Here is a 13,160-nt window from a genome sequence, read left to right as displayed (position 1 = left end):
CGTTTTCATTAAATTTTGTTTTTTTATTTTTTTTTTTCTGCAAATATTCGTTTATTGTATAATGTACGTATATATTATTGTAATTCATTTATTTCACAATCGATGAAAATTTATATATTTTACGATACGTTAATTTTTTAATTAATGCGTTGTAACTTGTAACTTTACTGCTTAGTGCTTGCTTACTGCTTACTGGTCGCGTCGGCTATCGTTTCATTGGAAAGACACTGTAGGCGGCTAGTCTTAAAATGGATGTTTACGCCGTCCGAACATTTTGAAGTTTGTGAGATTTTGGCCATTAACTTTGGTTCCTGCAGAAGCCAACCAAAAGAGTGACAATCGCATTGCAGCATAGTGCCTATAGGAAGAAGTAAATCAAGAATTACGAACACCGATGAAACATTTAAGCTGGTACAGTTTACCATGGAGTTGTACATGTCCGGCGCCACGTGCGAGTACACTAAGAATCGGCCGAAATGTAGCTTCTTCAAGTTGCGTGAGATTGGTTTTCTTCAAATCAATTATCGTATTGAAGCTGATTCCTAAGTAGAACGTAGAACGTAGGAAGGGTTAATTAAATCCGCCCAGCACAAGAAAGGATATGTAGTTTTCCTACCTTTTATAGCACTTGGATGAATACCACCACTCAGATCGTTGTCGCTCAAGTCTATAAGATCAACTCGAGGAGATTGGAAAATGTAAGTCTCCTTCGTCTAGCTGTCGCAATTGGTTCCCAAAAAGGACAATTTTTCTCAAACTGGGCAAAAAAGTTAGATCAAGGGGTTTTAGAGCAACCAGTTTGCCAGAATTCAACCAAAGAGAATGTAATTTCGGTAGGTGGGGTAGACTGGGAGGATTGGAGAACCTATTGCCATATAGATGTAGGTACTGCAAATTCGGTAAAGAGGGAAAATCCTATGCAAAGCAAAAACTGTGATAGTTTATACATCACATCTAAGAAAAAGAGGTTATATAACATACTATTAACTGGTCGATACTGGCCGTAACTTCGAAATCGACAAGATTTTCCAAATCAGCAATTCCCTGAACGGAAAGTACGCCCGAGTGATGGCGACGAATCAAGAGTGAGAACACGAAGTCGTTCAACCGACGCGGCAAACGCGTGAGGCATAATTTTGCTCACGCCAGTGACATTTTGAAATAGAATAACAGCAAAGGATTTGTCACCCAGCAAATTGGCCTCCAAGTCATCCAGATGACTGTGCTTTACCGTCAAATGCCACAGTTGGTTAACAGGGAAAGGTGGCTCAAAGATTTTCATCAATTGCTGAACACTTTGTAAATTAGCACAAACCATTGAGACAACATTATTTTCGGTTTGGCATTGACACGGTGCAATTAAACGTGAATCGGGACAAGTAGCAATTGTTTCCGCCACGGACGCGAAAATAATAGACCACTGGAAAACGTTCCAGAGGCGCACAATTGCTGCAACCAGATCTGTTTTCATCATTGTCCGAGTTGAGACTGAAACTTTTTCGTGAGTTTTGTCCGCTTTGTGGTAACCTTACTGTATGTATTCAAACCAGGTTTCTCTCTCCTGTTTTCCCTTCCTTTTTCTTGTGTTCTTCTTCTGGCTGGAGATGGCCATTTAAAACACTGGTAGTGATTATACATAAGCCCGTAAGCGGCAAGCGCGTGCGCATTTTGTAGGTCATAAGGTCACTTTCGTCATCCATCATTGAGTGCACGCCCCGTTACAGAACCACTTCCTTATTACTTTGTTCTACTACTCTATAATTGTCGATTTCTTTTGGTAATGATTTGTAAAACCGAACTTGATAATATAAGAAATAACGATTCCGGCATTCGATTTCGTGAAGACCCTCGAGATACTGTTTAGCATACACCTTTATTATTCTGCTATGAAATTTATCACGTTTTTGTTCAAATCACAAATGTCTTAACAGAAAACCAAAATAACAGAATTTTACTAAAAAATGGCATTCTTATTGGGTATGGAAGACGAGCCAATTGGCAAAGACGAAGAGAGACTCATCGATTTCAAAGTCAACAAGGTTGGCGGTAAACCGGTAATCTTAAAAAAATGTTTTTTAAGATTCATGTTGGTAACAGTTTCTGGTCTTTCTAGAATTGGGCAAGTGGGAATCATTCAAATCCTGTGTGTAAATTGTGTAATAAGCAGATGCTGCTTGCTGTTCAAATTTATGCACCTCTTAATGAATCTCTGAATCACAGAACATTATACCAATTTTGTTGCTTGCACCCCCAGTGTCACAGCAAAAATGAAGGGTGGGTTTGTATACGTGATGAAACAGTTGATACTTCAATCACTTTTCCTTGTGATAAACTGCAACCAATAACTACTGCATTGACTACTTCTTGGATTAATGATGCTGACGATTGGGGTGATGAGGAAGACATGGAGGCTGATAGTGGAACCCCAAATGACCATGGCAGAAGTGAACCTCAGGCTACTATGTCTTTACATAGTGGTATTAGCACTTTAACAATTAAGGATGTGGATTCTAAGCCATCAAAATTTGCATCATCAAAGAGTTTAGACACATGTGATCATATAACTATTCCTTCAGCAGAAGTGGAAGGTGGTGATGAGTCTGTTGTGCCAGATGATCTTCCGTCTCAGCCAACAGTTGATATTAGAGCATTGCTTGCACCATCATCTGCTCCTATTTTAGACCCTGCTGGATTAAAGTTTTCAAGCTTTTATCTCAATGTTAATGAAGAGTGTCAAGCAGCTGTTCTTTCTGATGAAAAACTGGATCAGCGAGCAAAAGAACTTTGGGAAGAGTATCAACGCCGAGAAAACTGTGATTGGAAGAATTTGCAGAAGAGCAATAAAATCACCCCAGGCCGGGTAGATGAAGCATACGAGAAAGTTCCTCCCAGTCACGGAGATCGAGTGGTTCATAAATTTATCACCCAAGTACAGTCTTGTCCTGAGCAGTTAATCCGCTACAACCGTGGAGCAAGTAACCCACTTTTACTCAAGCAGTTAACGAAAGAAGACTCGACAATTTCGAAGTGCAGGCATTGCAATGCCGCTCTTGTCTTTGAGATGCAATTGATGCCACATCTTAGTCAACTTTTGACTATAAAAGACTCGACTGGCGATTGCAAACCTGTGGAATTAGGCACAGTGTTAGTCTTTACTTGTTCTAAAAGTTGTTGGAGCGGAGTTCCGCGCGAAGAATACTTAATTGTTCAATCAGAAATATATTGAAGCTTGAATGATCAATTGTCAGTATTATTGGATCAACTGGTCTAGGTGCACGACTTTATTTTATTTTCAATGGAAGGTTCATTCTTACTTGGAAACAGTTCGCAAGGCTGAAATTGCTCCCCAATGCCCACTGGTTCTTAGTATTATTATAAGAGCTACACCTTACGTCGATGGCTTAGTTGTAAGAGGATACCTGAATGATGTGGTGAACAGCCCGAGTTAAAAGTAAGAAACTGAACTAATTAATGACACAGGTATTCATGATTTTTTTAGCCATTTGAATTGCTAGAAGACGAAATTAAACAATAAAAGTTCAATCAAAGAATACCAAAATAATTCTATTTGAAAAAGCCTTGATTTGCATTGCAACGCATTGCATATCTTTCATAAATTCCTTTGAATTTTAAGCCTCCAATATTACGAGATGGGCGGAAAGTTTCTTATGAAGATACCTAATGACAAAGTGTGAACGTCCACTATTCTGTACTGTTAGTCGTTATGGCTGTTTTGCTTGTCTTCAAAGTACATGAAATCCTGAAAATATATGAAAAAATGTAAGAGGCCGTCACGGATATTCTTAAGCCGGAAAAAGTAAATATGCTTACGATAAGGAAACATGCACTTAATAAAACCGCTTTCATCTTCACATCTAAATCCATTGGGAAATTGATACCTACATAAATCATTTAAGATAAGGATAAAACTTTTTTTTTAAGCGTAGGCTATACGTAAGATTTTCTAATACCGAAAACGTCAGCGTCCGTAACCATTTCTCTTAACAGACCGGTCCATTGTTTCGAAATTTTTCCAACCTTTTGACTCCCATCTCTGGAAAATATCTACAGCAAAAGACTATAGTAGGTCATCTATTCACCATTCTTCAAAACAAGATTATTTTACCTCAAAATTAACGTCAGTACCACAGCAACTGCAAGGGAATAAAGGTCCCTAATTGTTAACAAAAAATGACAATCATTCTTTGTTTTCATTCATTAGGAAATTAATCTTTTTATCAGTAATTCTAAGAATAACGTTTAGTTGCTCTCATTTAGTTGTACCTACCTCAATCCTGAGAATAACATCACCAGAAATGTCCTTCACTTTAAATTTTGGTAAAATAGACCATTCTTGCTCAATGGTGCCGATTACGTTACCAGGCGGCGCCGATACTTCCATTTTCTGCCATCGAAAGAGTTCTTTATGACAATGAAAATTATGAAACTAAATCGATTCTGACCTGCAGGCAGCATGGATAGAGGCAACTTTGGCACGCCAACGGGCGGTGAATATGAATCACCTCGTTACCGAAATTGTCCAGGATATTCATTTCAAAAGAACGAAGGTTATTGCACCAATAACGCTCGCAGCAACCGCTATTCTCGGCAGCAAAAAAGATTTTTTGACCAACGGAATTCTTTACAACGTACTTGTTGTTGGTTTCGAAACCAGTAAACACTGCGAAATGCGGAGAAAAAAAAATTTATAACGTGTTTTCTTTAAGGAAAGAAAACGATTCACTCACTTTCTAGGATTTCCACCTGTTGATGTACTAGAATCTGATCAATCTGCGTTAAATATTCCAGACCCGGAGGACAGTTTATTCCCGATGGCTTTGGCATCCATTGATCCGCTAAGAAAACAATATTTCCATAATTAAGCATTATCCAGACTTTTGACAGAAAAATAATAATCAATAGTTTTCTTTGCTGGCACTCACCAGAAGGTTGGGATCCGGGTGGTCCCATTTGATGCATAGCATGTTGTTGTGGAGGTGGTGCGCCATGATACTGAGGTTGGTTAATTATGACGTGCTGAGGCTGGCCTTGTTGATCGTAGCTCATTTCTAAAATTTAACCAATACAATATTTAATTAATTTTAACTTAAATAAAACACGAAATTTCCAGTGATTTGCAAATAAAACATTGCTGGAAGTATTTTCAAATGTTACTGGAAACTTACTGGGTTTGACAATTCACCTGTAAACCCACCAACAAACTAATTGCAATGCAGGGCTTTGAAGACTTCCTTCTGAACGCTTATCTATATAAGCGCGCTATCTGTTAACACACAGTAAAGTTTCATAAGATAAGCACTCTTGTTAAATAAACGCAGCATATTGCCTATCTGCTACAACCTAAAGAAATTAATCATTGTTTTACACCATCAGTAAAAAAAAGGGACGCACGAATGTGGATGCTGTCAATGCGAACGCCTTTTCAAGACTTCTATGATACAAATAGAAAATGCAACTCAAGAACAGATGGGCATGCGAATGCGTCACTGTCTTCGTTAATGACACCTAGATGTAATTTGCTACTCGTTGTGACGAACATACTATGTTGAAAGAATCGTTTTAGATTCCAATCCAACGTATGACGCATATCATGAGCAGATGTGGATAATGGACATGTTGCTAGTTCACTAAGCAATAGATAATGATGGTGAAAATATCGCTCAGAAATAAATGTTTGGTTCGTTGCTGCTTTTATAGAAGTCAGGCAATTCACTGCACTTCCCTTACTTTGCAGATATAGGATAAAAAGTTGAACTAAACAAGGAAGCAATACAATTCCAAGTACGATTGGTATCACTAATGAGAAACAATCAATTGATCTCTCAGTTATGTGATCATATTACAGGAAAGGTCAAACAGTCCTAAAGACCAGGGTAGTAGCCTATTATGCAATTTTTTTTTTTCTCAACAAAATGCTGGAATTTACTTAAGGAATCAATGTGTTATATGACGATGAACTGACCTTTTCATAAGCAATGTTGACGGTCTTGTTTAAGTTGTTTGCATCTGACGAATAGGTGTTGTCGATCTTATGTCGTGGAACGCACTTTGATGTTGGGAATGGTGACGTCTGATGGGTGATGCCGTGCAATACTGCATCTTCTTCATCCGAGTTTGATTCTAGTCTGGAACAAAAAATATTTACAAACTAATTCTCAATTTAGAGTAGAATGAAGTATACCTTTTGAGAAGATGTCCGCTAAGGAAAACCGAATGACTTAATTACAAAACTTAATAAAATTATGAAACCAAGACCCGAAAAAAAAAAGATCGGAGAATGTTACTAATTCAATAATCTAGGAAAAAGATATTATACTTATGTGAAACCAAGTATAACAAAATTTTTTAATTGTTAAATTTGGTTGAAATAATTGCAAAGTGAACTGATTTCAACAACTCCAAAACTAAATACGCAACCGGACTCAATTTGGGAAACCGCATTAACCCTGACAGGGAATTGCAAATGATTATGGAAATACCCGACATTATGCTTTCAATGCTAAACCACAATTTAAACACTGCGTCACAATGAACTACAACAAATACCATACAAAACATATAATCCCGTATTGTCAAACCGGATCCAGCCGTAAATGTCAAATCTTGTCTAATTTGCATCGTAAATAGGTTAATGGTCAGATACCTAACGAGATCAAAGCCTTACGAAGCTTAAAAGGTGTTCTAATGATGCGCTATAGTGACTCAAGTTCGCTTGATGAGTCCTTTCAGATGGATGTATCCATGCCTACCGTAAACAGTTCAGATCTTTGCATAGCAGGAACCAAGAATAGAATTTTTTCTTTAGCAGCAAAAGACGTCATATAGCGCATTAAAATAATTCACCAATTTGGAAAAGGAAGATGGCGTAATAGATCTCCCCCAGTTGATTAAAGAATACAGTGGTATGTTTTTCTTCAATTAATTAAACATTTTTTTAGAATAATCAAAGGCGTAGGAATCTATGAGATGTGGTCGTCCGGGTGGACTATGAACATATCCATTTGCTCGCGTAGCTTATCGGATACATGACGTCCGGCATGACGACATCGCGCTAGTTACAGTGCAACAGCATCTGCCCCCTTGTCATGTAGCGTCGACGCCACATAGCACCTTATCAGATTTTATCAAGGCTCTCACTTCTTTTCAACGTGATGCAGTCAACATTTGCTTATTAATCACAATAATGCAAGAAAAAGTTCACGTGATACTGTAATAAAAAAAAAATTTTTAACAAAGAAAGATTCCACTAAAGTGGCTATGTTGTTTGTGGGATTAAGGTGTTAAGGTAATGGCAAGTAAAGGTCGATGGCAGATTTGGCCGATAACGTGGATTCGAATACGATATCCTTTTTGGGCACGGAAACAAGAAGGGATGGGAAGCACCATCAAAGCACACTGTTTTTAAATTTGTGAATTTCTATGGGTCATAAAAGACAACTTTCAGACGGATGCACCTCGGTATTTTGGAAACTATACAATGGCAATTTCTTGCATTGACTAAGACTCAATTTAGCCAACGGGGCACGTGGCAATCGACGGAGTGGCGCACATAGGGATGGCAACCGTATGCTAAAGATATTCTTAAAAATGATGATTCCAGATTGCAACATAGAATATTGCAATTTCTGGAAATATATGCGCGTCATCTTTGATAACTCATATTTGCACAAAGTGGAATAGGTTAATCTACTACCACACGAAAATGAATCTGTGGGTAGTTACGCACACAGAAACGACAGAAGGGAATACTGCTACGATTTAAAAGGTGAAAAATAAATGTTAGATCTACTTACAAATACTGGATCATAAGTAGTTAAATAACTTGGATAGAGATTAGTTGTTTCAAATAATGGAGATTCTGCTCAGATCTACCTCCAGCACCATTACAGCATGCCTGGTCGGTCACGTTCGTTGTTGCCAGCTTTTTCGAAGAACATGAAATCCTACAAACATTACCAAGAAGTTAAAAAAATTTCACAATTTAAGCCGGCCTAATCAAAAGGAATTAAAAAGGAAACAACGGCGTTGAAATTCTTACGATTAGAAAACAGGCGCCCAGCAAAACCGCTTTAGTGCGCACATCCAGATCGAGCGGAAAATTGATACCTAATCAAAATCCATAGGAAAAATTCAAATCAGTTGGAACTGTGCCTGTTTACTGTGATGACTTTACGAAAAGAGAAAAAAAAATTACGAACCGAACATGTCGGCATCGGTGAATGCCTCTCGAATTAACCCGCTCCATTGTTTGCTTATCTTTCCGACTTTTGTATCGCCATTTCTAGAATAAACCTAAAGATTTTCGTAAATTCAAGGATTAGTCATCTAGAAAACCAAATATTCAATCAAACTGTTTCGTATTACATTGAATTCAACATCGCCACATATGCTGAAGGTGCAAATAGGTCCTTCTATGGTTAGCACCGTTTCCCCTGAAGCATCTTTAATACTAAATTTGGGACTTAGAATGCTCCACTCTTGCTGAATTGAACCAATGGGGGTGCCTGGCGGAGCGGTTACTTCCATGGTCTAAATGTGGACATAAACGGTCAGATAAAGTGGACTAGACTTATTTCGATTAAGATTTGCCTGTAAGCAACATGGGAAGAAACACGAAGTACAGGCTAGCGGACGGTTCAGGTGAATCACTTCTTGGCCGTGATTATCAACGATTTTCATATCAAATGGTCGGTTGGGACCGCAACATTGACGGGTGCAACAGTCGGACATTTCTGCTGCATAGAAGACCTTTTGTCCCATAGAATTTTTGACAGTATACTTGTTGGAAGTCTCAAACCCAACAAAAGCTAAAAAATACAAACATTTGGTTGAATTTAAAATTCTCTGATTATTGCCATAGATTTTGTACCTTCAAGAAGTTCCACTTTTTGGTGAACAAGTAATTGATCAACAGCAGTAAGATATTCTAGACCAGGTGGACAGCTCCGGTTCTGTTGATGTTGTGGCTGTAATGGCATCCATTCTAAAGCACCTGAAGCATTTAAACAATTATATATATATATATATATATATATATATAAAATCCTGCCTACTGTTGGGTTGTCCTGTGGGTTGTGTGACAATTGGCTGTCCTGGAACATTGACATATCCTCCATAAGGTTGATGAGGTGGAGGTAGCGAAGGCTGTGGATATTGTTCGTATGGTTGTGCATTAGGCTGAACACTTGGTTGGGGGTAGGGGGAGTAAGGCCCACCGGCAAAGCCAATTTCAGGCTGTCCAATTACAGGTGGAGGATATCCACCATATCCTGTCTGTTGAGGTTGTCCTAGTGCAGGTGGGGGATAGGATACACCCTGCTCAGAATAAGGTGGTGGTGGTGCTCCTGGAGCTGGCAGATTACCTGAGATAAGTATGTCAAAATCAGTGATTGCTCTTATCACAAGTGAAAGCACAGGCATCAACTCACCTCCATTTGGTGGAGCATTTGGGGCATACATTATCTGAGCTAAGTTTCAACGACGTGGAACACTTTAAACCGCAAATGCAACAGCTTGTTCCGGTCGCCCCTTTGAAAAGGATAATAATGGCTTTGGGTGAAAATGCGGAACAAGTTAATGGGCAGCGAAGCGTGATTGTTGAGCAATCCGAAACTACGTCATTGGTCAAATACACATCTAATACCAAGACTATACTATCAGTAACGAACCACGAACGAACGAACGAACGAACGAACGAACTACCAGAGTATGTCAATGCGGTAGCCAAGCAACCATGAGTCACCATGAACTTCAGAGAATTCAATAGAAATGAATTCCAACAAGTAGCCAGTGTGTTGTGAAATTTTTTTTTTATTTTTTTTTTCTGGGCAGGGCCAGCCAGGATATGTCGGTTGGCTAATGCTCAACACTGTGAAGTCGAACTAACAGCCACAGTTTTCCTCAAAACTAATTACAGAGCACAAGCTGAATGCTTAAATTTCAGCAAAAAGAAGTTCCATAATACACAATTTTTTGTCCATAACGAAATGGCGAAAATAATTGAAAATGCAATACCGAAATGAAAGGAAGATTTAACTAAAGCGGCGTTGCTGAAACGTCACGGGCATAGCCCGTCCCCCGTGCGGGGGGGATGGGCCATGGTTTTTTTTTCCCCTGTTCCCACTTCGTCAGTCTGCACGCCTCAAGGGGAGAGCCAGGCTGAAAAATCGTCATCAAAGAAGCATCGGACCGAGTTCCTTTCCCAGTTTCTCCAGTGCAGTTTCGTCAGTCGGCTGAAAACATTAGAAACTCGTCAATAAGCTATCCCCTGTGATATAAAACAGAAAATCAAATCAACAATAACAAAAAGAAAAAGACATTTATTGTTTACCTAGTTCCAAAGGCTTCTGTCAAATTTCCAGTTTGCTTATAGCCCTGTGTGTTGCCTGTGTGTGTGTGTTTATTATTCACCAGCATCTCTTCGGGATCAGTACGTGTCAGCCTGTTGAGCCCAACGAGTCTTTGGCTAAACTCTTTGTTCGTCCGTGATTCTCTTTGGGAGTACGCCAGCAACGAAAAATGAGAGAGTTTAAAGTTGTAGTCTTGGGATCAGGAGGTGTGGGTAAAAGTGCCCTCACTGTCCAATTTGTGACAGGCTGCTTCATGGAAAAGTATGACCCAACCATTGAAGATTTCTACCGCAAAGAAATTGAGGTTGATGGCTCACCTTCTGTTCTTGAGATTCTTGATACAGCTGGTACCGAGCAATTTGCCTCAATGAGAGACCTCTACATTAGAAATGGGCAGGGGTTTGTTATTGTCTATTCAATAACTAATCACCAAACCTTTCAAGATATCAAGACCATGCGTGAACAAGTATGTTCTTTCATTGCTTTTGATGAAAAGTGAAGTGGCTAATCTCTTGACCCTTTTTATTACAGATCACACGTGTAAAGGGGACAGATCGTGTACCTTTGCTGCTGGTAGGAAACAAAGTTGACCTGGAACATCAACGAGAAGTGGCCACAATGGAAGGTCTAGCCCTAGCTCAGGCCTGGAATTGCCCTTTCATTGAGGCGTCTGCTCGGAATAAGATGAACGTGAACGAAGTCTTTGCCGAAATTGTTCGCGAAATGAACTGCAATCCAGCCAAAGAAAAGCGTCCCTACTGCTGTTGCAACCTTCTCTGAGAATCTACTATCCCGGCGAAAAGAAAGATAAAAAAAAAACTTCATAATCTTCCATCATCCTGTGCTCTCCCTTCATCTTAGCTGTGTATCATCATTTGTGGCGTGTGTGTCTGCGTGAATGCCTGTTGGAACTATGTGACGGGGGCGCGGCCCCTTCAACGAACAAAAATTGGGGAAAATGTGCTCGGTGAAGAGAGAAACGGACGAGGACTGATCGTCATGATGGGCCCCGTGTCGTGGAGAAATGGCACTGCATATCAAGAGTCTAGTGAAAATATTCATCCGTGACCGGCTGCCCTTTTTTTGTACATTCGATTCTTCCTTTTTTTTTTCTGTTTACTTGTTTCCTTTTTTATTATTATTATTCGTCACTTCCTCAAACGTGGAGGGCTTCATGTCTGGATCTGTTGGTTTCCGATATATCGGCCTGGTGAGTTCCATTCCCTAAGTTTTTACAGTTCTTTTTTCTTTTAACACAGGAAGCGATAAGGTAGCCTTCTAACATCTGATAGGCAACAATGAAAAAGCAAACCGTGTCTGAGTTTACAGTCTTTCAACCCTTTTTCGTTTTATCGTCCTTTCTGGTGATCAAGAGATAAATCGACACCTTTTGTTCTCATTCCAAAGTACACCCCCCCCCCTCTTTTTTCGCTGATAGAATCCGGCTAGGAATGAAGCTAAATTGGAATGATTCCCATTTGGTTTCCATAGTGTCTGTAGGATTTTGATAAGCTGCCAGCATCTTTCTACTTGTCACTTTTAATTAATGTTTATTATCTCTTTTTTTGATGATTTTCAGATTTTTGCGTGGTCCGGCATGCGAACCTTTTTTTGTCCTGCTCTTCAAACAGTCGCGACTCAAGTGCCATCGATGTGTATGCTAGTGGACCAGAACTTTTTCTCTCCAGACGTGGAAAATTGGATTCATTGTTCTTTTATCCTTCCCATTTATTTGTCAGTCTTTTTTTTCCATTTACATTTCATCAACACCCGGATTGCGTTAATTCATTTATACCATAAGTCATTTTTATTTGAATGCAATCCGATAAAAGGGGAAGCAAAACAGCAAGTCTTGCCCTTAAACGCTCATCTTTTTTTTTCCCTTGCCCCCTATCAAAAATTTGTTTACACATCCTCTAATTTCTTTAGAGTTGATGACATGCTCTTGTTTGTTCTTTTCTGTTTGCAATGCCAGGTCTTATATGATCATGTGATAACCCTTTGGTGTATGTGTGAACGTTTTTTCAACTCGTTTTGTCATCATGTACGACCTGCTGTCCTCCCCATTTAAAACATATTGAAAATTTCCCTTATGATTGCAAGAGACCACGACGAAATTTTTCATACTTAGAAGTAGAAAAAACTCTTCTCCCTCATTTCTTTTCTTAACCCGTCTTTATTATTATTATTATTATAAATTTTTTTCTGGTCTCGTGATTGCGCTTGCGTGTTTTGGCAACGACTTTCTATCAGAAAACAAAACTCTCAGGCGCAATTCTGACAGATTGATGCAAAAAGTTTTTAATAATAAAAATAACGATTAAGAACGCATAGCATAAGACAGAGCAAAAAAAAATCATATTTCGGTCGGGAAAAAAACAGATGCCTTCGTTATATAACACACTTCAAAAAATTATTTCCTTTCTCCTACTGTAGTTTTCCTTCAGTCAGTTTTCCTATCTGATTTTTAAATATATGAAACGAGTGAAAATAGACGGCAAAAAAAAATAACAAATAATAATTCAATACTCTTGTCAGAGTTGGTAATTTTTCATATCCATTCGCAAATACACTGAGTATTTTTCCTTGTATGGTTTAGTTCTTTTTATTGAATAAAAAAAAGAAAAAGGCCGTAGTCAGCGTGACATGATATCGGGCTCGTTTTGTCTTACAACTGGAACAGTAGGGAACGGGAGCGTATCAAAGAGGCCGTTATTGAAGATAGCTTTAGGTGCCTTTTTTATTATCCCCAGTCGTGATGGATGTATCATCGATTATTCGTGGGGCCGT

General features: G+C 38.9%; 5 protein-coding genes across 6 annotated transcripts; 2 read left to right on the top strand and 3 right to left on the bottom strand.

The window, feature by feature from the left end:
* Positions 1-72: 72 nt before the first annotated feature.
* Positions 73-1,560, bottom strand: LOC116923791 (protein artichoke). The gene is given in 6 exon segments (XM_032930330.2): positions 73-358; positions 423-542; positions 617-695; positions 697-915; positions 982-1,062; positions 1,064-1,560. Coding segments are annotated over 6 exon segments (1,086 nt in total). The 5' UTR covers positions 1,475-1,560; the 3' UTR covers positions 73-182.
* A 125-nt stretch (positions 1,561-1,685) lies between these two features.
* Positions 1,686-3,241, top strand: LOC116923781 (programmed cell death protein 2-like). Its single transcript, XM_032930321.2, has 2 exons — positions 1,686-2,054; positions 2,114-3,241. Exons 1-2 carry the CDS (start codon positions 1,962-1,964, stop codon positions 3,224-3,226), a joined length of 1,206 nt encoding a protein of 401 aa, XP_032786212.2. The 5' UTR covers positions 1,686-1,961; the 3' UTR covers positions 3,227-3,241.
* Positions 3,242-3,545: 304 nt separating this feature from the next.
* On the bottom strand, positions 3,546-6,361 carry LOC116923814 (phospholipid scramblase 2). 2 transcript variants are annotated; one of them, XM_032930369.2, is made up of 10 exons: positions 6,203-6,361; positions 5,984-6,146; positions 4,944-5,069; positions 4,749-4,856; positions 4,464-4,681; positions 4,289-4,405; positions 4,127-4,174; positions 3,972-4,065; positions 3,832-3,899; positions 3,546-3,760 (listed from the first exon to the last, which is right to left on the bottom strand). In XM_032930369.2, the coding sequence occupies exons 3-10, from the start codon at positions 5,065-5,067 to the stop codon at positions 3,716-3,718; spliced, it is 822 nt and encodes a 273-aa protein (XP_032786260.1). In that variant the 5' UTR covers positions 5,068-5,069; positions 5,984-6,146; positions 6,203-6,361; the 3' UTR covers positions 3,546-3,715. The 2 variants fall into 2 exon arrangements, with proteins under 2 accessions (XP_032786260.1, XP_032786253.1); XM_032930362.2 differs by lacking the exons at positions 5,984-6,146; positions 6,203-6,361 and adding an exon at positions 5,187-5,290.
* An 856-nt stretch (positions 6,362-7,217) lies between these two features.
* Positions 7,218-9,869, bottom strand: LOC116923802 (phospholipid scramblase 2). The gene is made up of 9 exons (XM_032930351.2): positions 9,724-9,869; positions 9,450-9,549; positions 9,075-9,383; positions 8,891-9,013; positions 8,611-8,828; positions 8,386-8,550; positions 8,220-8,313; positions 8,060-8,127; positions 7,218-7,964 (listed from the first exon to the last, which is right to left on the bottom strand). Exons 2-9 carry the CDS (start codon positions 9,478-9,480, stop codon positions 7,905-7,907), a joined length of 1,068 nt encoding a protein of 355 aa, XP_032786242.2. The 5' UTR covers positions 9,481-9,549; positions 9,724-9,869; the 3' UTR covers positions 7,218-7,904.
* Positions 9,870-10,140: 271 nt separating this feature from the next.
* Positions 10,141-12,961, top strand: LOC116923825 (ras-related protein Rap-2c). The gene is made up of 3 exons (XM_032930383.2): positions 10,141-10,836; positions 10,902-11,580; positions 11,950-12,961. Exons 1-2 carry the CDS (start codon positions 10,540-10,542, stop codon positions 11,148-11,150), a joined length of 546 nt encoding a protein of 181 aa, XP_032786274.1. The 5' UTR covers positions 10,141-10,539; the 3' UTR covers positions 11,151-11,580; positions 11,950-12,961.
* Positions 12,962-13,160: the final 199 nt, after the last annotated feature.

Source organism: Daphnia magna, linkage group LG1, assembly GCF_020631705.1.
Source record: "Daphnia magna isolate NIES linkage group LG1, ASM2063170v1.1, whole genome shotgun sequence".
Lineage (NCBI taxonomy): Eukaryota > Metazoa > Arthropoda > Branchiopoda > Diplostraca > Daphniidae > Daphnia > Daphnia magna.
The sequence above is the reverse complement of the archived record's forward strand: the minus strand, read 5'-3'. Positions and strand labels throughout refer to the sequence as shown.

Bases quoted from the DNA above. Each gene is read 5' to 3' on its own strand.
- LOC116923781 (XM_032930321.2), top strand. From the start codon at position 1,962: ATGGCATTCTTATTGGGTATGGAAGACGAGCCAATTGGCAAAGACGAA. The intron at 2,055-2,113 runs GTAATCTTAAAA...TGGTCTTTCTAG, and splicing joins ACAAGGTTGGCGGTAAACCG to AATTGGGCAAGTGGGAATCA.
- LOC116923814 (XM_032930369.2), bottom strand. From the start codon at position 5,067: ATGAGCTACGATCAACAAGGCCAGCCTCAGCACGTCATAATTAACCAA. The intron at 4,857-4,943 runs GTGAGTGCCAGC...TTGTTTTCTTAG, and splicing joins ACCCGGATCCCAACCTTCTG to CGGATCAATGGATGCCAAAG. The intron at 4,682-4,748 runs GTGAGTGAATCG...CGCATTTCGCAG, and splicing joins ACAGGTGGAAATCCTAGAAA to TGTTTACTGGTTTCGAAACC.
- LOC116923802 (XM_032930351.2), bottom strand. From the start codon at position 9,480: ATGTATGCCCCAAATGCTCCACCAAATGGAG. The intron at 8,829-8,890 runs GTACAAAATCTA...TGTATTTTTTAG, and splicing joins AAAAGTGGAACTTCTTGAAG to CTTTTGTTGGGTTTGAGACT. The intron at 7,965-8,059 runs GTAAGAATTTCA...TAATGTTTGTAG, and splicing joins TGGGCGCCTGTTTTCTAATC to GATTTCATGTTCTTCGAAAA.
- LOC116923825 (XM_032930383.2), top strand. From the start codon at position 10,540: ATGAGAGAGTTTAAAGTTGTAGTCTTGGGATCAGGAGGTGTGGGTAAA. The intron at 10,837-10,901 runs GTATGTTCTTTC...TTTTTATTACAG, and splicing joins TCAAGACCATGCGTGAACAA to ATCACACGTGTAAAGGGGAC.